Here is a 26,016-nt window from a genome sequence, read left to right as displayed (position 1 = left end):
CATATCAACGGACAAATTTGCAATAAAAATCATAGGCAGGCAATAAAATAACAATAACATAGTGATAAAAAACTATTATGGAACACTTTGCCCTGAAAGCTTCACAAATCAGAAAAATATTTCCAAAACCAAAAAAACATGTACAATAAAAACAGTAATGGTAATAATAATCTACAGAGTCTATGGTAAATAGATCTCTCTGCATGGCCAGTCTCCACTGCAATTCAAATGGCCATCGCATATTCAATTGTTTCCTTACTTTAATTAGAAGCTAAGAAGGCATCAAGGTCATTGAATCCTTTCAAAGAGAAGCGCTGGCTATAAAAAGCTGAATCTCTGCCCGGCATGTGAGCTTGCCTCTTTTCTTTGCATGCGTCCCAAATGGCATGCTATGCACTTCTTTGAGCAGAGCCCTATGGACCCTAGTCAAAAGTAGTGCACTACATAGGGAATAGGGTGGCATTTGGGATGAGACCTTCCTCTGAACAGATCAGTAAACACAGGAGAGATGTAATTGGGGATGAAACTGTATCCTCAGCCTTAAATACAGCCATTTCCTCTGTCTGCACACTGACAGATGACTGAGGAGAGGAGAGCCATCTACAGCAGTGTGGAGCCGGATCCTAGAGCGGCTGCGGCCCCGGGGCCACAGCACCCCCCACCCTCTCCCCAGCATCATCACTACCCGGTCTGGGAATGATTAAAAAGCCGTTTGGGAACGGAGGAGAGGAGGAGCGGAGGAGAGGGCAGTGCACTGTGGGAACCTGGGCTCTCTGCTCACTCACTGAGGAGCAAATGAAAGGGAAAACAGAGGAGGCCACAGTTCAAAATAGAAAGAGAATAGAGAAGGAATATAAAGGGGGAAAGGTTCCCAGTTTTCAATGCTAGCCATGTGTCAGGTGTAAAACCAACTGAATCTCACGCATAGACGAGGCTAACAAATGAGATTGTACATCTCAGAAACGGTAATAACAACAGATTGCCATTGGCTAAATAGTGTATGGTAGCATGTTAGTGCCATAGTTGCTGTAGTGTGTGACAGACTGCACCAGGCTAGAGAACACAGTTCCACCTCACACAGTTACATTAAGTGAGAGAGACGGCGCTGATATGCTGGGCATCTGGTCTCCACATGATTTCTCCTGACCTCTATCTCTCTCTCTCTCTCTGCTACAGTATCCGCTCCACAATAGGCTGTTACTGATTTGGACAGGGCTCATGTTCGGCCAGTCTTCTGAGGATCTGTTCGCACCGCACTCACGTGACAAAAATATATACGGAAATCAAAGCAGATGTCTCGTGCAGCGCCAGGAGAGTGACATCAGGTAGGAGGGGGAAAACTCAGCCTGAACCTCTATCTTGTCTAACTGAGTTACAGTACAGTAAACTCTCTGGTTACCGTTACAGATGTTTTCTTCCCTTGCTGTTTTTATCTTCTGTGCAGCAGGGCTCTAAAGGGGCTGTGCTGTGATTGCAGGGATTGCAGGAAAGCCCATTGTTGCCTGTTTGAAGGGAATTAGGCCTGACATGCTTCTCCAGGAGGAAGCAACATGATCCTTAATGTAGATGCAGAGAAAAAGAACCCAGAACCTCTGTCTATGGACGGAATCCAGAATATCTAGCTATGGGCTGACCTGCAACGGAATCCAGAATATCTAGCTATGGGCTGACCTGCAACGGAATCCAGAATATCCAGCTATGGGCTGACCTGCAACGGAATCCAGAATATCTAGCTATGGGCTGACCTGCAACGGAATCCATAATATCTAGCTATGGGCTGACCTGCAACGGAATCCAGAATATCTAGCTATGGGCTGACCTGCAACGGAATCCAGAATATCTAGCTATGGGCTGACCTGCAACATAACTCAGAATATCTAGCTATGGGCTGACCTGCAGCCAGGGGAGGGGGTGTGGCTCAGGAGCTCAGATATAACAAGCTTACAATCTGTGGTGTCTGGGAGTGTTTAACCTAGGAAGATTATCCTATTGGTTAAGGGGTCCTGAATTTCATTGTTTTAAATTGTTTGTTACACACAAGCCTCTTGTTCCTCTGCAGCCCTCCATACTCCCGAACATCAGTAGGCGACAGGCAGACAACAGTACTGTGGCATCTCAATCCAGGCTGTCAGAGCGAGGCGGTAGTCTTTTATCTGCTCTGCTCTCCACATCTGGAGGCTCTCTGTCAGTAAATCTCCCGGGCTTCACTGCAGATCCCCTGTGTGTTTAAGCTGTTACAAGAAACAGAGCTGTTTGACCTTCTCATTCACCAGGCCGTCTGTGAAGAGACACACAGTCTGCTGCCCATCCAAGCCCCCTACAGCCCCAGCCACACACAGCCTTGTCCTAGCCCCATACAGTCCCAGCTCCATACAGCCTTGTCCTATCCCCATACAGTCCCAGTCCCATACAGCTTTGTCCATGCCCCATACAGCATTGTCCTAGCCCCATACAGCCTTGTCCTAGCCCCATACAGCCTTGTCCTAGCCCCATACAGCCTTGTTCTAGCTCCATACAGTCCCAGCTCCATACAGCCTTGTCCTAGCTCTGTACAGCCCTAGCTCCATACAGCCTTGTCCTAGCCCCATTCAGCCTTGTCCTAGCCCCATACAGCCTTGTCCCAGCCCCATTCAGCCTTGTCCTAGCTCCATACAGCCTTGTCCCTGCTCCATACAGCCTTGTCCTCGCTCCATACAGCCTTGTCCTCGCTCCATACAGCCTTGTCCTAGCTCCATACAGCCTTGTCCTAGGCCCATACAGCCTTGTCCTAGGCCCATACAGCCTTGTCCTAGGCCCATACAGCCTTGTCCTAGGCCCATACAGCCTTGTCCTAGGCCCATACAGCCTTGTCCTAGGCCCATACAGCCTTGTCCTAGGCCCATACAGGAAAGTAACTACTGATGGAATCAGATCAGGATTAACGAGTTTCACTGTGCCCATCCCTGCCAGTGCTGCTGGATAAAGCTAGCTGTGGTTCCAACTCATGCCAAGCAGATCCACTTTCAGCCTCTCTGACTGGTCGATATCTCAGGCTGGGTTTCATCCCAGGAGTCCCTAATGGCAGGAACTGTTGGAGCCGCAGTAATACTATCTGTGTCTGCGGTGGGGGGAACAGGGGGGGGGGTGACTCTGTGAGGGGGGGGGATACACGGCTCGCTGACACTCCCAGACCTCAGTAAGTCCAGGAGCTGGGAAAAGAAGGTAGACATCCCAGAGCAACAGTGCTAGGTTAGCCTCCAGAAAGACAGACAGCCAGAAGAGAGAAAGACTCAGGGAACATTCCCTCAGAAACTTCAAAAGAACAGCAGTAACAGCGTGATTCACTACTGCAAGACTCGGGCGGTTGTGTGAGTAGAGAGAGAGGAATGCTCCTTAATCTCAGCCCTCTAATAACAGATGCATGGGTATGTATGGGAGCTGACGGGCTGACTGGCTCCATACTGCAGGATTGGCCGGCTGCGCCGCTGCAGCCGGGGCTCCGGACACTGTGCCTCCTACTGCAGCCTCCATCCCTGCAGACTGGATACTCAGCGAGAGAGGCACCACCTAATGCCTTCCTTATGGACTCACTGACTGGCCCTGCAGAGAGAAGGTATGTTAACTATCTCCTGTTCTGTTCTAACTGCTACATTGGGACTGTGACCCTTTGAGACATAAGAGACTTAACCAATGATTTATGTAGACACTAGATGGCTGATAGGGGGTGAGGTCTTGGCACTCCCCCACCATTGTAAAAAATATTTTGGAAGCTATAGAAATGCATTTATTAATGTCTACATTCATTTTTGAAACTTGTATTCTATTACAGACATCTGAATGCATACTTTTTAATTATATTATGTGAGCCAAACATACAAGTAAAATTAAAAATATATTAAAACAATTCCTTAAAGTATACTTTTTTTTAGATTGCTAATGTTAATGTCCCCACCACAAGAAAAAATACTTAAACACATGTAATTTTGTCCTTAAAACATTTATTTGAAATACTGTAGAATTCCATTCATTCCTATGGAGGACTGCTCTACTGGGGAGTTCTAATGTGGCCGACGGTGGCTTCAAAGCCTCTCAATGGCCAATACATAGCATTAACAATCCAGAGTTTATATACAGTGCCTTTACAAAGAATTGCGACCCATTGACTTTTTCCACAGTTTGTTGTGTTACAGCTAAAATGTATTACATTTAGATTTTCTGTCTCTGATCTACAGACAATATCCCATAACGTCAAAGTGGAATTTTGTTTGTAGAAAATGTTAGATTTTTTTTTTTATTAAAAGCTGAAATGTCTTGAGTCAATAAGTGTTCAACCCCATTGTTACAGCAAGCCTAATTAAGATCAGGAGTAAAAATGTGCTTAACAAATCGCATATTAAGTTGCAGGGACTCATTGTGTGTCCAATAAGAGTGGTTAACATAATTGTTTTATGACTACCCCATCTCTGTACACCACACATACAGGTAAGGTCCCTTAGTCGAGTAGTGAGTCAGTTCATGTCACCGGGTTGACCTTAAAATGAGGGACAGGTTATATATTTTTCTTAAAATGAATCACTAATCACATTAAATAAATAATCATCTTCAGAAATGACTTTGTCAAAGTAACAAAATAACGAGGGCTTTACAGTGATGGTGAAAACTTGGGGTTCAGTGGGTTAAATGGCGGGGTTCAGTGGGTTAAATGTTGGGGTTCAGTGGGTTAAATGTTGGGGTTCAGTGGGTTAAATGTTGGGGTTCGGTGGGTTAAATGTTGGGGTTCAGTGGGTTAAATGTTGGGGTTCAGTGGGTTAAATGTTGGGGTTCAGTGGGTTAAATGTTGGGGTTCAGTGGGTTAAATGTTGGGGTTCAGTGGGTTAAATGTTGGGGTTCAGTGGGTTAAAATCTTGCTAGAAATCACAGAGTGCACAGAAGGAATTTTGGCACAGATTTATTGAGTTTTCAATGTGGTCTATATTAAAGTGCACTTCTTTTAAAATAACATGCTTTTAAAATGGAATATTGGTGCACAATCTCTACTTAAAAGGGATACAAAAGGGACTCATTTGGTGGCACGACCCAGAGACCTGGAGCTGGAAGCAGCCTCATCTTTATAGTCCATCACAGGGAGGAGAGGTTTGGAGGCGAGAGGGAGACAAAAAAGAGGACAGAAGAGATAGAGAAGAGAGAATGGAGGGAGTGGGGGGAAGAGAGGGATGTGTGAGGAGGAAGGAAGATGCAGAGAGGGAGAGAAAATTAGGGATATGTGAGGAGAAAGAGAGAATCTCACCTGAGAGCAGAGCAGCATGACCAGTTCCACGACAGAGGTGCTGGACTTCATACACACCAGACCTGGCGGGGAAGACAGGACAGAGAGTTAGAAGCAGAGTTGTCATACAACACACAGCAGTCTTACTTGGCTCAACAGTTCCTAGTGCCTTCATATAAGTCACTACGAAACTTCACCAACGACATGTGGGAGGGGCTAACATTGTAGTCACTACCAGAGAAGAAGACACTCTGGAGGAATCATTATGGGCTGGTGGGGCCAGGGCCCGTTGGCATGGTTATATGAAGACGTCAGTCAGAGTGATTGACAGCATGAGTCGACAACCAGGGATGAGATGTCAACATGTTGATAAACACACAGACAGACCATCTCAGGGATGTCAAACATCTCTTCTGTTTTACCGTTGATGCAAAGAAAGAGCTTGCCAGGATTGGCAATGGTACCTAACATTTAGCTGCCTGAAACCACTGAGATAGTGACAAATAGTGTGTCCCAAATGGCACCCTATTCCCTCTACAATGCATTACGTTGACAAGAGCGCTATTGGCTTTGATCAAAAGGAGTGCACTACATAGGAAATAGGGTGCTATTTTGGATGGAGACAAAGTGGACTATTGCATAATGTGAAGAGTGTGAATCTTCCTCCTGTTCTTGCACAGCACTGAAACGGTCTGAGACTCTGAGACTGTTGTAAACAGGGGATGTGACCCTCTCTAGTTCACAGACAGCTACAGATGTCCTATTACACACACACACACACACACACACACACACACACACACACACACACACACACACACACACACACACACACACACACACACACACACACACACACACACACACACACACACACACACACACAGCTGACCTCTTGTTACTGCAATGACCAGTTCTCCCATCACTCAGCTCTCTCTGACACAGGGGGTCAGATGGTAGGGTGACCCTGGCCCCTAGCGACCCCAGCCCTACTCTGGTATGCTGGCCTAATGACCATGGACCCTGGCTGTACGCTGGTACACAAACTAAATGTTTTCTATTTAAACAGGCTCTGCCCCTCTGACCAGGCCTTTCCTGTGAGCAGGGCAGGGTTAAATCATTGGAGTGAATGTGGAATTGTTGAGCAGTGTGCTGACGGGTTGGGCGGGGGGGGGGGGGGGGGTCATAGAGAGAGGGGGAGGCAGGGAAAGGAGAGGCAGGGGAGAGGAGTGAAGAGGCAGAAAGAGTGGAGGTTGGGGAGGAAGGGGGAAGGAGAGGAGAGGCAGAGAGAGGAGAGGTAGGAGAGGAAGGGGGGAGGAGAGGAGAGGCAGAGAGAGGAGAGGAAGGAGAGGAGACAGAGAGAGGGGAGGTAGGGGAAGAAGGAGAGGAGACAGAGAGGGGAGGCGATCACAACGACAGCTCTGTTCGCCCAGGGGCCTCCCTCTCAACTCCAAGTGCATCATGGGCCAGGGGCCAGGCCAGGGTGGCTGGACATAATTACCACACTGACAACATGTCTAGAGAGGGGGAGAGGAGGGGTGAGGAGGAGAGGAGATGGGGGTGGGTGAGGGGGCACTCGGGCCACGACCCCGGGTAATTTGAGTGATGGATGGCTGGTAATTGCTACTAAATGGAGAGACTTTCCACCAGGGCCCTGATTCAGCCTGGGAGGAAAAACAGCCTCTGTTCCTTGGTAAAGGTCTGGGCAAAGCATCTCAAAGTAGAACTGATCCCATCTCTTGTACTATGGGATGCTTTCTGAATACTGGCTCTGTTGTGTTGGTGAAGTGTTTGCCTGGTCTGTACATGGTCTGTGCTTAGAGGTCAGGTGTGTGTGTGTGTGTGTGTGTGTATCTGCCAGCTCAGCAGCATTCTGACAGATGGACAGACAGGCTGAGTGAAGGGATCAGACAACATTCACACCTGTCAACTCTCCATAATTGTTCATCGTGTGTGTGTGTGTGTGTGTGTGTGTGTGTGTGTGTGTGTGTGTGTGTGTGTGTGTGTGTGTGTGTGTGTGTGTGTGTGTGTGTGTGTGTGTGTGTGAGTGAGTGAGTGAGTGAGTGAGTGAGTGAGTGAGTGAGTGAGTGAGCGAGTGAGACCTCTCTGGGTTATATTACTAGGCATCAAGCAGTGACACAGCAGCCAGTGGACATAAGGAGGGCCAGGAAATGACAGACGGACGGAGGGAGGGATCCCACACACATTTGGAGAAGAAACGAGAGAGATTCTATACAGCACCTGTACCTTCTATGAGCAGCTCTTGGCCATGGCTTCCCAACAGGGTCCTAGAGAGGAACGGTGCAAAGTCCACAAAGATCTCCCTGAGGAGGGGGGCCACCTTCTCTAGCGCACGCTCCAACTTAGTAGTGATACTGTGGAAGAGAACAGACCAGGGAGATACAGAAAGAGAGATGGGGGGGGGGGGGGAGAGAAGACAGAGAACAGGGAAAGAAACAGGGTTGAGAGAGAGGGGGGTGAAGAGAGAGAGAGAGACGATGTCAGAGAGGATAGGAAGAGACAGAGGAGAGAGGGGAAAGACAACAACAGTAAATAAATGAGTATAAGGTGGGGTAGGGTTGTGTGGTGAGCAGAGCAGAGTAGAGCCCTCCACCTGGGTTAGTACATGATAGTTAGAACATCCTTTCACACACAGCAGAACACTGCGTCCGGGGCTCTAAATAACATTTAAAAAAACAGAATTGGTAGTACTGGTGCTCCTAATTCAGAAAAGTGATCAACATATTTGGGTGAACTGTTGGAATCATAGAAATACAATGATAATTCAAATTCTATTGTTGGTTTTGTTTGGCATGACAACAAATTAAAAAGGCAGGTAGGAGTTATGACAAGGTAGGAACTAAAGTGTTGGTCAGTGTTTCCCAAACGACCCCAATCATACTTAAATAGATGTTGCATTTAGACAAAGATTTTAGAATAATCTATTTGTTTCAGCACATGCCGTTGCACCAACAACATACTGATCTATACCATCACTGGTAGCAACCAACGTTTGCTTTGCCCTAGCTAGTTCATTTAGCTAAATGGCATTAAGCTAGCCAGCTAGCTAGTTAGCGATTAGCATTAACGATTAGCATTATTTTAGGCACATGCCAGCTTCCTTAGACTAACTAACTCACATTTTGCAGAGAGCAAAATACAGAAACTAAGTGGGTTGGGGAGTAACGGATTACATGTAAGGGATTATAAAAAAACTGGTAACTGTAATCCGTTACGTTACCAGCAAAAATATTGTAATCAGACTACAGATACTTTTGAAAAACGACATGATTACTTTGAGGATTACTTTTAAATTCAGAAAGAATGGTTGCGACAAAAAATTCTCTATTTTCTCAATGACATTCAAATCAGTATTGAAAAAAGGTGCAGTCCAAGCTATGTCTTCCAATGGTGCGACTGCTGTCCGCATCCAAAGAATTTCCAAATTGAATAAACGCTTGGAGGTAAGGATGAGAGCAGTGGTGTAGTCTACGGCGATACGGATATCACTTATTATTGAAATCTACAGCGCATTGATGTGAATCACACTGCATTCTCTCTCATTTAGCTATTTGCGCCTTACGGATTATGGTTGTTGTGGATGGCTGTTCACAAATCTAAATGTGTATTTGAACCCAATAATGTCTGAATTCAAGAAGTTTAAGCTGCATATCAATCATTGTTTTTGAAACCAGTGGACAGCCAGTGAAAAATATGCTCTTGCAACAACTGCATAGTGCGGATCCCAGCCTATGGAATAAAAGTGGGGCTTTTATTGCTCAATATAATTCATGCTGATATAATTAAAATATATAATTTAATCCTATTAGTATATGTAGTAGAAAGCGATGGGTTAGAAGAAGCCTACATAACCAACCCACCAATCAGATTACGTTACCAAGTTTGGGTAATCTAAAAGTTACGTTACTGATTACAATTTTGGACAGGTAACTAGTAACTGTAACAGATTACATTTAGATAGTAACCTACCCAACCCGGCAAAATAATAGTATAATAGAGAAAACATGGATTCATATTAAGAAGCAAAGTGGAAAGCAACATCTCTCTTGTTTTGGAAGAATATGTTGAGTGCATTGACATCATGCTGAGAGAATAAACAGGAAGAACTGTGTGTGTGACCCAGGAACTGCATGGAAGCAAGCAACAGCAGGAGGCAGCCTGTCTTGTTTGAGCAGTGTAGAGATGAGTGTTGCCATGAAATATTGTTATGCATTGCCTTAGTCTAAATGGTGCTCCCAAAATAAAACTCCAGGTCACACAAGAAAATAAACCAGGTCACACAGCAAAATAAACCAGGTCACACAGCAAAATAAAACTCCAGGTCACACAACAAAATAAAACTCCAGGTCACACAGCAAAATAAAACTCCAGGTCACACAGCAAAATAAAACTCCAGGTCACACAACAAAATAAAACTCCAGGTCACACAGCAAAATAAAACTCCAGGTCACACAACAAAATAAAACTCCAGGTCACACAACAAAATAAAACTCCAGGTCACACAACAAAATAAAACTCCAGGTCACACAGCAAAATAAAACTCCAGGTCACACAACAAAATAAAACTCCAGGTCACACAACAAAATAAAACTCCAGGTCACACAGCAAAATAAAACTCCAGGTCACACAGCAAAATATTTTGGCGCATATGCAGCCAAATTGGTCACAGTTTAGAGCCCTGACTGTGTCTAGTAGAGATCTTCACGAGTCCACCCGAACCTAAATACCCGAGACCTGACCCGGGATCTGAGCGTGTTCAAAATGTTACGTTTTCCCTTGGGTCTGGGTCGGGTCCAGTTTGATTGTCATTGTATCTCGGGTCTATGTAACTACAGCTGATAGACCCGAGCAGACGAAAATGGACCCGACCACGGCTCTGTACAGCCTATAGAATATTTATTTTACACTAAAGGTGGATTTATTGACTTATAGAAGGCCTAGACAACATATTCGTTAACCAGAAGAGCAACTTGGCTGATTAACAAAATGGTTAACAAAATGGAAATAAAATTATCCTCCATCACTACGACAGTGGATGAATCAAATTATTTAAATATTTTAAAGGTGTGGGCTACAAAGAATCAGAACAGTGCAACTTTGTTTTGTCACTCAGGTCCAATATAGACCCAGAACCGTTAGGGTACGGTTCGGTCTAGGTCTGGTTGTCGTCGGATCCATTCGGGTTCGGGTCTCATTGTTCTCGGGTTCGGGTCTGATTGTCTTCGGGTCAAGGACCAACTTTTTGGACCCGAGAAAACCTCTACAGCCTAATGTCTAGTAGTATCTATCTACAACCTGGGAAGGAGGGGGCATGCAACCATACAGGAAGCATGTAAAAGCAGAGAGATACTGCCTTGAGTCTGTAGCCTGTTCACTAGTATAGAAAGAAAAAGAAAAAGAGAGAGCGAGAGAGAGAGCGAGAGACACAGACAGACAGACAGACAGACAGACGGACAGACGGACAGACGGACAGACGGACAGACGGACAGACGGACAGACGGACGGACAGAAAAAAGAGGGAGAGAGAGAGAGGCCTACGAGGGACTAGAAGCAAAGTGGCCTCCTGGGAATAATATGAAGGTGAGGGGATGAGTGTATCAGTGAGACAGTAACACCTGTGTGAGCGATGTTAAACAGTGCTTGCCTATGACACTGGCCTGCACCTCTGGGGGCCATCTCTGTCTCTGTGTGGCCACGCTGCAGGGACCAACTAAAGACTCTCAGATCCTGGTCCACCTCACAGAGCAACGCACTGAAATACACAGAGATTGCAGCAGTCACTATGACTGAGTCCCAAATGGCACCCTTTATTCCCTTTATAGTGCACTACTTCTGACCAGAACCCATATGTCTATTGTCTACCCAACAAGCTGCATGTGAGTCTGACTGGACTGAAATGAGAGTTCAGTATGATCATACACACAGCTCTGCAACCAGGTGAGACACAGACACACACACAGCTCTGCAACCAGGTGAGACACAGACACACACACAGCTCTGCAACCAGGTGAGACACAGACACACACACAGCTCTGCAACTCGCCACTTCCATCATTGACTCCACGGTTATGGTAAGTGATGTTGGTTACTGATGCCATGGCAACTGATTTGCAATTCCTTTAGAGGGGGCAGAAGAGAGAGAGAGTGTGTGTGTGGCTGTGGGACTGGGAGACAGAGAGAGAAGTACTCAGGCTCTCTGCAGCACTAGAGATGTCTGTCACAAACCATTACAGGAGGTGGGGACTAAGAGTTAAGGTCACAGCAGCACACACACACACACACACACACACACACACACACACACACACACACACACACACACACACACACACACACACACACACACACACACACACACACACACACACACACACACACACACACATTTCTCTGAATTACCATTCACACAACACCACAGGCAGTGGTTACATGCTGATAGAGAAAGACATGCACTGTTCAGTGGCTCCAGGTGATATATGGGGAATATGTCTGTAGCACTGAAATGTATAATCTACCTACTACACACACACAGTACTGTCACACCCTGACACTACCTCATGTTCTCCACTGTGTCTTCAGGCATGGGCGCCACCGGCTGGACAGCAGGCAGGTTTTTACTGGTGGCGCCGTTGACGAAGGATGAGGAAGAGGTGGAGGAAGAGGAGGCTGAGTCTGTAGCTCCTGCAGGGAACAAACACACCAACCAACGTCACACTGGGGGAAGTATGGGAGCAGAAGTATACAACTTTATTATATAACCAAGTATATAACTATATTATATACCCAAGTACTGTATACAACTATATTATATACCCAAGTATATAACTATATTATATACCCAAGTATATAACTATATTATATACCCAAGTACTGTATAAAACTATATTATATACCCAAGTACTGTATACAACTATATTATATACCCAAGTATACAACTATACAGTACAGAATACAACTATACAGTACAGTATACAACTCAATTACATAACCAACAATAGAAATACACAGTATACAACTCCATTATACAGTATACAACTATACAGTATAGCATACACTATACAACTATATTATATACCCAAGTATAGAAATATACAGTATACACCTCTATTATATACCCAATTATAAACTGGGTGGTTCGAGCCCTGAATGCTGATTGGCTGACAACCATGGTATATCAGACCGTGTACCACGGGTATGAGAAAACATTTATTTTTACTGCTCTAATTACATTGGTAACCAGTTTTTAGTAGCAATAAGTCACCTAGGGGGTTTGTGGTACATTATATTGCCAATATACCACGGCTAAGGGCTATGTCCAGGCACTCCGCATTGCGTCGTGCATTTGGACAGTTCTTAGCCGTGGTATATTGGCCATATACCACACCCCCTTGGGCCTTATTGCTTAAATATACAAATATACAGTATACACCTATGCTGTATATTATCTACCCAAGGTCCGTTTCAGTTACAGGGCCGACCTATAAGAATGACACCTCGAACCATTGTAAGTATATGAATGTCTAATGTCCAATTCAATATAATGGTTGTTCAAACACGGTGCATTGTACTGTAGCTACATCTGTGGCATTTCTTTTGAAATATTGGGTTACATGTTTAATAGGATACGATTAAGACGTTTTCCATCCATCATCATTCCAGGTATCACATGTATGTCCTTGAGTTCATGGGTCACGTTGACAAAGAACATCTACAGAACAGACCTGGTGAAATAATGGGGTCTGAGGGAAGGAGGGAGAGAAGGAGGGAGAGAGAAAAAGAGAGAGAGAGTGGGAGAAAGAGGGGGCGAGAGAGAATGGGGGAAGGGGAGAGAGAGAGTGAGAAAGAGGGAGGGGGGTGACAGAGGGAGGGAGGGAGGAAGGTAGGGAGAGAAGGTTATAGATGGAAAAGTGGGAACGAAAGAGAGAGAAGCGGGAGGAGAGGAGAGCCCCTGGGTTTAACTGAAAGAGATAGAAGCGGGAGGAGAGGAGAGAGGAGAGCCCCTGGGTTTAACTGAAAGAGAGAGAAGCGGGAGGAGAGGAGAGCCCCTGGGTTTAACTGAAAGAGAGAGAAGCGGGAGGAGAGGAGAGCCCCTGGGATTAACTGAAAGAGATAGAAGCGGGAGGAGGGGAGAGAGGAGAGCCCCTGGGTTTAACTGAAAGAGAGAGAAGCGGGAGGAGAGGAGAGCCCCTGGGTTTAACTGAAAGAGAGAGAAGCGGGAGGAGGGGAGAGAGGAGAGCCCCTGGGTTTAACTGAAAGAGAGAGAAGCGGGAGGAGAGGAGAGCCCCTGGGATTAACTGAAAGAGATAGAAGCGGGAGGAGGGGAGAGAGGAGAGCCCCTGGGTTTAACTGAAAGAGATAGAAGCGGGAGGAGAGGAGAGAGGAGAGCCCCTGGGTTTAACTGAAAGAGAGAGAAGCGGGAGGAGAGGAGAGCCCCTGGGTTTAACTGAAAGAGATAGAAGCGGGAGGAGGGGAGAGAGGAGAGCCCCTGGGTTTAACTGAAAGAGATAGAAGCGGGAGGAGAGGAGAGCCCCTGGGTTTAACTGAAAGAGATAGAAGCGGGAGGAGGGGAGAGAGGAGAGCCCCTGGGTTTAACTGAAAGAGATAGAAGCGGGAGGAGGGGAGAGAGGAGAGCCCCTGGGTTTAACTGAAAGAGAGAGAAGCGGGAGGAGAGGAGAGCCCCTGGGTTTAACTGAAAGAGATAGAAGCGGGAGGAGGGGAGAGAGGAGAGCCCCTGGGTTTAACTGAAAGAGATAGAAGCGGGAGGAGGGGAGAGAGGAGAGCCACTGGGTTTAACTAAAAGATAGAGAAGCGGGAGGAGGGGAGAGAGGAGAGCCACTGGGTTTAACTAAAAGATAGAGAAGCGGGAGGAGGGGAGAGAGGAGAGCCCCTGGGTTTAACTGAAAGAGATAGAAGCGGGAGGAGGGGAGAGAGGAGAGCCACTGGGTTTAACTGAAAGAGATAGAAGCGGGAGGAGGGGAGAGAGGAGAGCCACTGGGTTTAACTAAAAGAGATAGAAGCGGGAGGAGGGGAGAGAGGAGAGCCACTGGGTTTAACTGAAAGAGATAGAAGCGGGAGGAGGGGAGAGAGGAGAGCCACTGGGTTTAACTAAAAGATAGAGAAGCGGGAGGAGGGGAGAGAGGAGAGCCACTGGGTTTAACTAAAAGATAGAGAAGCGGGAGGAGGGGAGAGAGGAGAGCCTCTGGGTTTAACTAAAAGATAGAGAAGCGGGAGGAGGGGAGAGAGGAGAGCCACTGGGTTTAACTAAAAGATAGAGAAGCGGGAGGAGGGGAGAGAGGAGAGCCACTGGGTTTAACTAAAAGATAGAGAAGCGGGAGGAGGGGAGAGAGGAGAGCCACTGGGTTTAACTAAAAGATAGAGAAGCGGGAGGAGGGGAGAGAGGAGAGCCACTGGGTTTAACTGAAAGCACAGTGACACATCTGTCACATTCCTGCTGAGGGGATAGGGACATTTAATAGGTGTTGCAGCTCTAATGGTGTCTGTATAAAGTGGCTTCTTTCGAAGGCCTGCTGCATCCTGGGACCCTACGCTCAACAGCATGGAGCAGGGCCTAAGGGGAGAGGACAGTCAAATGGAACCCTATTCCCTATTTAGTGCACTACTTTTGTTTAGGGCCCATTGGAAGCACACTACACTACAACTTTGACTACACTACACTAATTTGGTCTGAACAAATGAAACTGATAATAAAATAACAAGACATACCATTTCTCAGAGGTCATTGAATGCATTTCAACCTGACCCGGTTGTATTATTCTGCTTTATACAGCATAACCACCACACAGCAGGTCATAGCACTTTATAAACTGGGTGGTTCGAGCCCTGAATGCTGATTGGATGACAGCCATGGTCTATACGACCGTATACCATGGGTTTTACAAAACATGTATTTTTACTGCTCTAATTACGTTGGTAACCAGTTTATAATAGCAGTAAGGCACCTCGGGGCCAATATACCACGGCTAAGGGGCTGTGTCCAGGCACTCTGCGTTGTGTTGTGTGTAAGAACAGCCCGTAGCCGTGGTATATTGGCCCCAGACCACACCTCCTCTGACCTTATTGCTTAAGTATAGGAAGCCTGGCCCTGTCAGGAGATAGTACAGTAGAGAGTGCCCTCTGGTGCACAGTATGAGTTTCCACATTCCACCATTAAACCTCAGTCATCCAGCCGAGAAACAAATAGGGTTATGTCCCAAATAGCACCCTATTCTTTATATAGTGCACCACTTTTGACCAGATCCCTACGGGCCTTGGTAAAAACTAGTGCACTACATAGGGAGCCATTAGGGATGCAGATTCTGCTCCTATTCCTGGACCGGCATCAAAGGACACATTCCAGACCCACTGGGTTATTAAGATCTGCAGTAATTACTCAAATTAAATACTAACGAACTCCAACGAGCAACAGTTCCCTGGAAATAAACCACATTACCGGCCAAACACATTAGTAGAGTGTTATTAGTAACCTCTTGGGTCTGAGACCCTGTGTACCATCCTTTTTGAGGGCTTGTATGTCAGGCTGAATCTTAAACCAACCACTATCCCTTACTCCTAATCCCCTACACCTAGCCCTGACCCCCTACACCTATACCCTACTCCCTACACCTAGCCCCTACGCTTTACTCACTAGCCCCTAGGCACCTCATATAGACAAGAAAGGATCAGATAGGTATAAGCAATAATATTGGTATGGTAGTACTAGCTTCCTGTTACTCAGCTATTGTAGGTTAGGTGGAATTGTCACTAATATTACTCATACCTATCCACTCCTTTCAAGTATACACAAGTGGCTAGGTGTTAGGGCAGGCCTGGGCAACTCCAGTCCTCGGGGGCCTGATTGGTGTCACACTTCCCCCCCATCCCTAGCAAACACACCTGATTTAAACTAATTGCATTTTTAACTGAAGATCATGATTAGGTGATATTGGAGTCGGGTGTTAGCTGGAGCAAAAGTGTGACACCAATCAGACCCCCGAGGACTGGAGTTGCCCAGGCCTGTGGGACTAGGGCATAGGGGTTGATGTGGGATGTACTAGAAGATTTAGTCACAAATTGTACCCTATTCCCCACATTTGACCAGGGCCCATGGGTGTAGGCCTACCGGTGGTGTTGATCATGCTCTTGGCGGTGTTGGAGGCTGCAGAAAAGATGTTGGGGGTGGAGCCTGTTGCCAGGCTACTGGAGGATGTGTGTCCAACCGTGTTCACAGTCAGACTGCCTGGTGGGGGTTTCTTCACTGGGACCACCACACTCCTATACAGAGAGAGAGTCACACACACACACACACACACACACACACACACACACACACACACACACACACACACACACACACACACACACACACACACACACACACACACAACACACACACAGCGCAGCTAAGTGTAGCTAATGACCGAACCAAGCATCAGTAATGCTCCCATTAAGTTAAGAGAAACATTAAATACAGTACATGGAAATAGAAAAAGACTGTTCTGTGTGAAGACTGTTCTGTGTGAAGACACTTCTGATTTCCTCTTATATATTTATAGACACTAGAACACATCACGAGGGAAGAAGGCAGTAAATGCTGCCAGCAGGGTGTGCGTCCCAAATGGCACTCTATTCCCTTTACAGTGCACTACTTTTGATAAGAGCCCTGTACAACAGTAGTGCACTATACAGGGAATGGGGTGCTATTTGGGACAGAGCCAGGGTCTTTAGATGACTAAACTTGTGACCTTCCCCTGGTCCACTTAGAGAGCACAGAGCATACATTCAGACCACTGGGATATACTACAGTTATTTATTCCCTTCTCATGAACGGCATGACACACACACAAACGTCCATATCTCAATATCTGAGATATGCATCTGCTGTGAAGAGTACTGATGGTGACGGCATCATTTATTCAATACATCTGTGTACTGCTGCTTTGGTCTAAACCAGAGGCCTCATTGACAGCAGCACATCACTGAGAAAACCAGTTATATATTTCATATATTTTCTAAAAGGTATTCCTGGTTCATATTTAGTTATTTATCTAATCATTTATTGGAGTAGGAACACAAACAATAAAAACACTGACAGGTTGAATGAACAATCACATTAGCACAAATTCCAACATTTGTCTCTTTTTAAAATAAACATGGAAAAAGCTAAGATAAGAATGTGTGCAGTTATCCCTGTGTGACATGGTTACGGTCTGATATGAACCTTTTATATGAATAATTGATTAGATGCAAAGATGATCTAAGACATCATTTATTAATATGGGTGTGTTTAATAGGGGCTGCTGTGAATAAAGTGAGGAATATTAATGAACAGGAGGAGATGACTATAGAGGAAAGAGAACCGCAGAACACATCCTGTAAGGACGCACGCACGCACGCACGCACGCACGCACGCACGCACGCACGCACGCACGCACGCACGCACGCACGCACACTTATCTACACACATACATCCTCTATCATAAAGATATGCTGTGGAAATAGATTAAAAAGATTAAATTTCCTAACATAGTCTGTTCAATTAAAACCAAACAGATTAAATCAGTTCTTCATTATAAATGTAATCATACATTCAGCGCTAGACAACATCCCCCTGTGTTACTGTTACTGTGAGAGAGCTGTACTACAGAGAGAGAGAGGGAGGGAGAGAGAAAGTAAAAGAAAGAAAGAAAGAAAGAAAGAAAGAAAGAAAGAAAGAAAGAAAGAAAGAAAGAAAGAAAGAAAGAAAGAAAGAAAGGGAGGGAGAGAAGGAGATTTAAAGGTGTATTCAGATCAGTCGTGCAGTGGTCCCATCTGGTCATCCAGTCCTGGGTATTGAAGTCTCTAATTGAAAACTCCACCTCAGAGAGACTATCAACCAGAAAGACCAGGGGACTCAGCCCTCCCCAGCCCTCCTCTCAACGCTCTGAGCCTTTTCTTTGTGCTCTGTTTTGATGTTGTCAGTCCCTATCAGCCTCAGGCCTGACAGCCCAGCCGTTCTGAGGCCTAGTCAGCCTAGAAGCTCATTCTGCTGGCAGGTGGAGAAGAATTAGACACAAGAAATTGAGGCTGGATGACATTAAAGCATGAAGGAGTCGTATATGTGGGACCTGGACACTGTGTGTGAAAGCATTTCAAAAATAATACAGAGAGGTCTGGCAACTCATTTCAGCCTGCCAGGGCATATTAGGGCTGTGAAGGGTGAGGAGACAGGCTTGGGCGTGGGGAGGGAGGGGGGAGGGGTAAGATGGGAAGCCGCTTCTGTTTAATCAGTCATCAGGGCCTAGGGGACCTCTGCAGTCCTTCATCTGATCCTTCATCTCCTCCTCCATCTCTACCTTTCCTCCCTCCTCCATCTCCTTATCTCACCTATCCTCCATTTTTACCTTCATCACAGGTGGCACACACACCAAACAGGCCCTTCCGACAGCCACACCGACAGTCTTCCTATTTTGACATGGTTCAGGGTTTGTTGGTCCTAAATCTACTTCAATTATCTTCAACGTTCAGAACGTTCACCAGACAAAAAGATAAGGATTCTGGGATGTGAACCCTGACCTCCTGTCAGCAGCAGGTTACCACAGGGACAGCACACAGATTACTGTGTTCTTATCTACTGCAGGAATGTAAACACACACACTCCTCCCCATGGGGGCTTAGCTAACAGTACCAGAGGTCTAACATGTGACTGATGTTTAGCTTGCTCCTGTAAAACCATGAATGTTGCTCCTGACAACTAAACGGACTTAGTGGATAAACTGTGGCATGTTGAGCGTGCTTGACTAACGATGCACATTATAGTTCTTTCTTGAAGCATATACAGTGCATTCAGAAAGCATTAAGACACCTTCACTTTTTCCACATTTTGTTACATTACAGCCTTATTCTAAAATGCATTACATTTAGTTTTTTTCTCATTAATCTACACACAACTGCTTATTAAAATAAATGTGTTTTCACCATAGGTGCAGTGAAATGTGTTGTTTTACAGGGTCAGCCATAGCAGTACCGCACCCCTGGAGTAAATTAGGGCAAGTAACCAAAAGGTTGCTGGTTTGAATCCTTGAGCCGGCTAGGTGAAAATATGTCGTTGTGTCCTTGAGCAAGGCACTTAACCCTAATTGCTCCTGTAAGTCGCTCTGGATAAGAGTGTCTGCTAAATGACAAAAATGTAAATGTTAAGTGCCTTGCTCAAGGGCACATCGGCAGATTTTTCACCTTGCCGGCTTGGGTATTCAAACCAGCAACCTTTCCATTATTGACCCAAAAGATCTACCACTAGGCTACCTGCCACCCCTAACACAACAGGTTCCTGTTGAGCCCAAGTTGTCAAATATGTATAAGATATGCATAACAGAGTGGCCTCCAGTACAAAGAGTGGAACTGCATGGTTGTGTGTGTATGTGTGTGCATGTGTACCTGTCAAAGGAGTGGAACTGCATGGGCAGCATGGGGTGATGGGTCTCTCTCTGTACGGCAGGATCAGGGTAGGGGAGGGGCTCTGGTCCAGGCTCCACCCTCTCTACAGGCCCAGCCACTAGGCTCTTCAGAATCTCTCTGACGTTGATGTTTGATTGGCTGATCGAGGAGATGGAGGAGGCGGTCGTTAGAACCTCCAGGCCAGGCGGCTCCAAGAGGAACTCTTGGCTATGCTTCTCCCCAGAGGAAAGGCTGCCGAGCAGGGAGGACATGACATCAACTCGCCCAGGTCCTGAAGGGTCCAGGTCTGCCCCATTTAACACACTGGTCACCTGTGGGGCGGGGGGGTAGTTTACTTATGTACTCTTGTACCTGTACTCTTCCTGGGTTTATGCACGAACACACATTATAATACAACTACAATCCATTCTAATAGAGCGAGAAAAGAGAACACAGTCTAGTATCTAGATGAGCAACCTGTTCCTCTCCAATGCCAGAGTCAGTGTGCGGCAGACAGCCTCTCTCTATGTGGAGCTCCTCTACAGGGGTGGGGGGCGCCTTACTGTGGTCAGGGTATGCCAGGGGGGTCTCTGGAACACACACACACACACACACACACACACACACACACACACACACACACACACACACACACACACACACACACACACACACTGGGTGGGCTCACACACATTGATCATGTTCCAGAACGCCAAATATGTGATGCATTGTGGGTTAATTGGGATTGAATGACTAATCTGCAAATAATAATGAGTAGTCATTCAAGATGCAAGGGGAATCGTAGATCAGCCAGTCGGGAGTTGAACAAGCCTATTCTCTCCCCATCTAACTTCCTAGTTCATCCTCTTCTAACTTCCATCTCAAATAGACAGACATCTGCCACATGCCAGTTGGCTGGAAACTCTCTTCCTGGTGATATTACTTATGAGGGCGGCAAAGTGTCCTTCCCAGCAGCCTCTCTGATCCCACCCTCCTGGCTGATGTACTGGCTAATGAACCACGACAGACGGCTGGAAATAGAACTAGCCTCACAATGCCCCAAACCCTCAGCAATTCTCTGTTTCTCTCGCTTTCTTTTACTCTCTCTCCATCTCTTTATGTCGCTCTTGCTCTCTCCCAGCGTGTGTCCAATGGGATGTTACTGTTCATACCACAGAGACCAGGGCTGCCTGTACAACTTTCATACACCCCACCCCGCTCCCAACTTCCCCTCCCCTCTCCCACTTCCCATCCTGCTCCCGCTTCCCTTCTCCGCTTCCATCCCTGTTCCCATGTTTAATTCTGCACAGTGCAATTAGTGGATCACATGAATGAATAATAGAGTTGAGAGGATGGGTTATGGGAGGAGTTAGAGGCGGGGTTAGGGGAGGGAGTTGGATATCAGAAGTAAGCACCTGTGCTGGTAGGTGAGTTGATCTCGTGGCGAATTCTGCATGCTGATTGGCTGATCATCCTGTTGGGCTCTCTTTGGGGTTCCAGGATGTCCCTGTACTTTGACACCATGAGGACAGAGATGAAGTAGACCACCGCTAGGGCCAAGAACTGGGCCTGCTTACTGTCATCCTGGAGGGGACACATATGCATGTTACACAAACACACACACACACAAACATGTTACACACGCACCAGCACACACAAACAGTCATATTCACCACATCCCGGAACACGACAGCTCTCAGACGGTTGATGTCGACGTCCTGTAGAAGTCTGTCAGGGTCCTGGATGGGAGAAAGGTTACTGAGAATTTTTTGGGGTGTAGGAGATCTAAAGTGAGGAGACTAAGGGAGTCTGACATCTTAGTGGCTGTGTAACAATCTGTTTACTTAGCCGTTAGCATAGCATCCATATTACATTGGGTGTCACACTTAATGATCTCCCACACACCCCCCACTTATACAGTTGAAGTCAGAAGTTTACATACACTTAGGTTGGAGTCCTTAAAACTAGTTTTTCAACCACTCCACAAATTTCTTGTTAACAAACTATAGTTTTGGCAAGTCGGTCAGGACATCTTCTTTGTGCATGACACAAGTAATTTTTCCAACAATTGTTTACAGACAGATTATTTCACTGTATCTCAATTCCAGTGTGTCAGAAATGTACATACACTAAGTTGACTGTGCCTTTAAATAGCTTGGAAAATTCCAGAAAATTATGTCATGGCTTTAGAAGCTTCTGATAGGCTAATTGACATAATTTCAGTCAATTGGAGGTGTACCTGTGGATGTATTTCAAGGCCTAGCTTCAAACTCCGTGCCTCTTTGCTTGACATCATGGGAAAATCAAAAGAAATCAGCCAAGACCTCAGAAAAAGAATTGTAGACCTCCACAAGTCTGGTTCATCCTTGGGAGCAATTTCCAAATGCCTGAAGGTACCACGTTCATCTGTACAAACAATAGTACACAAGTATAAACACCATGGGACCACGCAGCCGTCATACCGCTCAGGAAGGAGACACATTCTGTCTCCTAGAGATGAACGTACTTTGGTGCGAAAAGTGCAAATCAATCCCAGAACAACAGCAAAGGACCTTGTGAAGATGCTGGAGGAAACAGGCACAAAGTATCTATGTCCACAGTAAAATGAGTCCCATATCGACATAACCTGAAAGGCCGCACAGCAAAGAAGAAGCCACTGCTCCAAAACCGCCATAAAAAAGCCAGACTACGGTTTGCAACTGCACATGGGGACAAAAATCATACTTTTTGGAGAAATATCCTATGGTCGATGAAACAAAATTAGAACTGTTTGGCCATAATGACCATCGTTATGTTTGGAGGAAGAATGGGGAGGCTTGCAAGCCGAAGAACACCATCCCAACCGTGAAGCATGGGGGTGGCAGCACCATGTTGTGTGGGTGCTTTGCTGCAGGAGGGACTGGTGCACTTCACAAAATAGATGGCATCATGAGGGAGAAAAATTATGTGGATATATTGAAGCAACATTTGAAGACATCAGTCAGGAAGTTAAAGCTTGGTCGCAAATGGGTCTTCCAAATGGACAATGACCCCAAGCATACTTCCAAAGATGTGGAAAAATGGCTTAAGGACAACAAAGTCTAGGTATTAAAGTGGCCATCAAAAAGCTCTGACCTCAATCCTAAAGGAAATTTGTGGGCAGAACTGAAAAAGCGAGGCCTACAAACCTGACTCAGTTACACCAGCTCTGTCAGGAGGAATGGGCCAAAATTCACCCAACTTATTGTGGGAAGCTTGTGGAAGGCTACCTGAAACGTTTGACCCAAGTTAAACAATCTAAAGGTAATGCTACTAAATACTAATGTGATGAAAGAAATAAAAGCTGAAATAAATCATTCTCTCTGCTATTATTCTGACATTTCACATTCTTAAAATGAAGTGGTGATCCTAACTGACCTAAAACAGGACATTTTTACTAGGATTAAAGGTCATGAATAGTGAACAACTGAGTTTAAATGTATTTGGCTAAGGTGTACGTAAACTTCCGATTTCAACTGTAGTTCTGTATGTCCGGTGTCTCAGCCAACCATCCACAGTACCATTATTACCAACTTGATGTGTATTTTTAAATTATGAGTTTAGTGAGGACATACCTTGTTGGCAGATGCTGTACCATACAGGTTGTCCTGGCTCTTACTGTTGGTCCCTCTGTCCCTCCGTCTCTGTCTAACGTCCAGACAGTTCCTCACTGCTACACAACACACTGGCAGGACAGACAGACAGGGTATCAGAAGCTGCATCTTGAAACTCATTAATGATATGATCACTGTTAGTTCCAAGCTGCCAGGCCAGAGTCATGGTGAAATCAACAGCCAGACAAATTTCACACTACAGATGATGATAATGAGAGAGAGAGTGTGTGTGTGTGTGTGAGTGTGGACTTCAGAGCTAGCTTCAAAGGTCTGGCCTTTACACAGACAACCTACCTGACTGAAGTACCAACCACTGCAGCAGACACACACCATTTATCAAAATCATGACTCACCAAAGCACATTTACTATCTAATTGCAGTGCATTTAGAAAATGAATTAGCTAGTAATTTGGGATCGGTGTCCCTTCCACGGGACAGTTGAGGTAACGTAGGCTAATGCGATTAGCATTAGGTTGTAAGTAACAAGAACATTTACCAGGACATAGACATATCTGATATTGGCAGAAAGCTTAAATTCTTGTTAATCTAACTGCACTGTCCAATTTACAGTAGCTATTACAGTGAAAGAATACCAGGCTATTGTTTGAGGAGAGTGCACAATTTTGAACATGAAAAGTTATTAATAAACAAATGAGTCATATTTAGGCAGTCTCGATACAACATTTTGAACAGAAATGCAATGGTTCATTGTATCAGTCTAAAACGGTGCACATACACTGCTGCCATCTAGTGGCCAAAATATTAATTGCACCTGGGCTGGAATAATACATTATGGCCTTTCTCTTGCATTTCAAAGATGATGGTACAAAAGAAATACAAAATAACGGTTTTTTTTTCCTTTGTATTATCTTTTACCAAATCTATTGTGTTACATTCATTTCACATTTCCACAAACTTCAAAGGGTTTCCTTTCAAATGGTATCAAGATTATGCATATCCTTGCTTCAGGGCCTGAGCTACAGTCAGTTAGATTTGTGTATGTCATTTTAGGCGAACATTTTTAAAAAAGGGGCGGATCCCTTCATGGATTACTAGAATTACTGAAATGATCGTGAAATGATTTTGGCCCCGGCATTTCCTGACCTCATTCATCATCTAATATGACAGTTAATGTATGTGACAAGAGCGCGCGCTCGCTCACACACACACACACACACACCCAGTCGTAGACACTGTCTCATCAGGCCTCCAGAGGACATGTTCTTCTCAGCCTCTATCTCAGAGAAGTTGAGTGAGCTGGCAAACACCAGAACGTCCACCATGGCCATGAGACGGGACAGGAAGGAAACAGCCGTCTCTGAAGACATGCCCTGGACCGCCTCGATGTTCTCCAACTCAGCCTGCTCACAGGGGGTCAGGGGACAGGGGAGGAGAAGGGTGAAGAGGGGACAGGGAGGGGGAGGTGGGATGAAGAGGGGCCAGGGGAGGAGGAGAAGGGTGAAGCGGGGACAAGGGAGGAGGAGAAGGGTGAAGAGGGGACAGGGGAGGAGGAGAAGGGTGAAGCGGGGACAGGGGAGGAGGAGAAGGGGTGAAGCGGGGACAGGGGAGGGGGAGGAGGAGAAGGGGTGAAGCGGGGACAGGGGAGGGGGAGGAGGAGAAGGGTGAAGCGGGGACAAGGGAGGGGGAGGAGGAGAAGGGTGAAGCAGGGACAGGGGAGGAGGAGGAGGAGAAGGGTGAAGCGGGGACAGAGGAGGAGGAGAAGGGTGAAAAGGGGTCAGGGGGAGGGGGTAGGGGAGGGGTGAAGCGGGGACAGATCCAGAAATAGAAATGGTTCCATTGTATCTGAGAAAATAAACGTTATGAAAGAAAATAAAACTAACTAACTTGGGTACTCTGGCCATGCACACAAACAAACAACAACACATGATAAAATCAACAGATACAATCAGCAGTTAAAGCACATAGAAACACATAAACAAAACACACAGAGAAAACAATCACCAACTTAAACTGACAAAGTAAAATCCTCATTAGCTGAATAGATAGCAGAATGAAGCTGAGCAAATGAAAATGGCTACGATCAATAAAGACAATTAACTAGTCCTATTTCCTGGAAGTTGATCAATAATTAAGAACTAAACATGCAGCTCTATCTAGCCACCACTAGATGGTGGTGTGGCACCACAGAGAGGCTGACTGACTGACTGACTGACTGGCTTACTGACTAACAGAAGGAGAGGTGGCAGAGAGGCTGACTGAATGACTTACAGAAGGAGAGGTGGCAGAGAGGCTGACTGAATGACTTACAGAAGGAGAGGTGGCAGAGAGGCTGACTGAATGACTTACAGAAGGAGAGGTGGCAGAGAGGCTGACTGAATGACTTACAGAAGGAGAGATGGCAGAGAGGCTGACTGACTGACTGACTGGCTGACTGACTAACAGAAGGAGAGGTGGCAGAGAGGCTGACTGAATGACTGACAATGACTGAATGACTTACAGAAGGAGAGGTGGCAGAGAGGTTGACTGAATGACTGACAATGACTGAATGACTTACAGAAGGAGAGGTGGCAGAGAGGTTGACTGAATGACTGACAATGACTGAATGACTTACAGAAGGAGAGGTGGCAGAGAGGCTGACTGAGTGACTTACAGAAGGAGAGGTGGCAGAGAGGCTGACTGAATGACTTACAGAAGGAGAGGTGGCAGAGAGGCTGACTGAATGACTTACAGAAGGAGAGGTGGCAG

General features: G+C 45.9%; 1 protein-coding gene across 4 annotated transcripts in view; it reads right to left on the bottom strand.

The window, feature by feature from the left end:
* Positions 1-26,016, bottom strand: part of LOC139548896 (neurobeachin-like) — a 354,477-nt gene that overhangs the window by 226,673 nt on the left and 101,788 nt on the right. For 2 of the 4 annotated variants that reach the window (XM_071358831.1, XM_071358832.1), the window contains exons 27-37: positions 24,491-24,671; positions 23,272-23,381; positions 21,352-21,417; positions 21,094-21,262; positions 20,156-20,268; positions 19,679-20,010; positions 16,386-16,537; positions 11,821-11,947; positions 10,911-11,018; positions 7,493-7,620; positions 5,267-5,328 (exon numbers count right to left, since the gene is read on the bottom strand). In XM_071358831.1, the coding sequence (XP_071214932.1) occupies positions 5,267-5,328; positions 7,493-7,620; positions 10,911-11,018; positions 11,821-11,947; positions 16,386-16,537; positions 19,679-20,010; positions 20,156-20,268; positions 21,094-21,262; positions 21,352-21,417; positions 23,272-23,381; positions 24,491-24,671 (1,548 nt within the window). The remainder of the gene's footprint in view (positions 1-5,266; positions 5,329-7,492; positions 7,621-10,910; positions 11,019-11,820; positions 11,948-16,385; positions 16,538-19,678; positions 20,011-20,155; positions 20,269-21,093; positions 21,263-21,351; positions 21,418-23,271; positions 23,382-24,490; positions 24,672-26,016) is intronic. The other 2 variants (XM_071358833.1, XM_071358834.1) reach the window with 1 other exon arrangement.

Source organism: Salvelinus alpinus, chromosome 22, assembly GCF_045679555.1.
Source record: "Salvelinus alpinus chromosome 22, SLU_Salpinus.1, whole genome shotgun sequence".
NCBI classification, from domain to species: Eukaryota; Metazoa; Chordata; class Actinopteri; order Salmoniformes; family Salmonidae; genus Salvelinus; species Salvelinus alpinus.
This window is presented reverse-complemented; position numbering and strand designations above follow the sequence as displayed.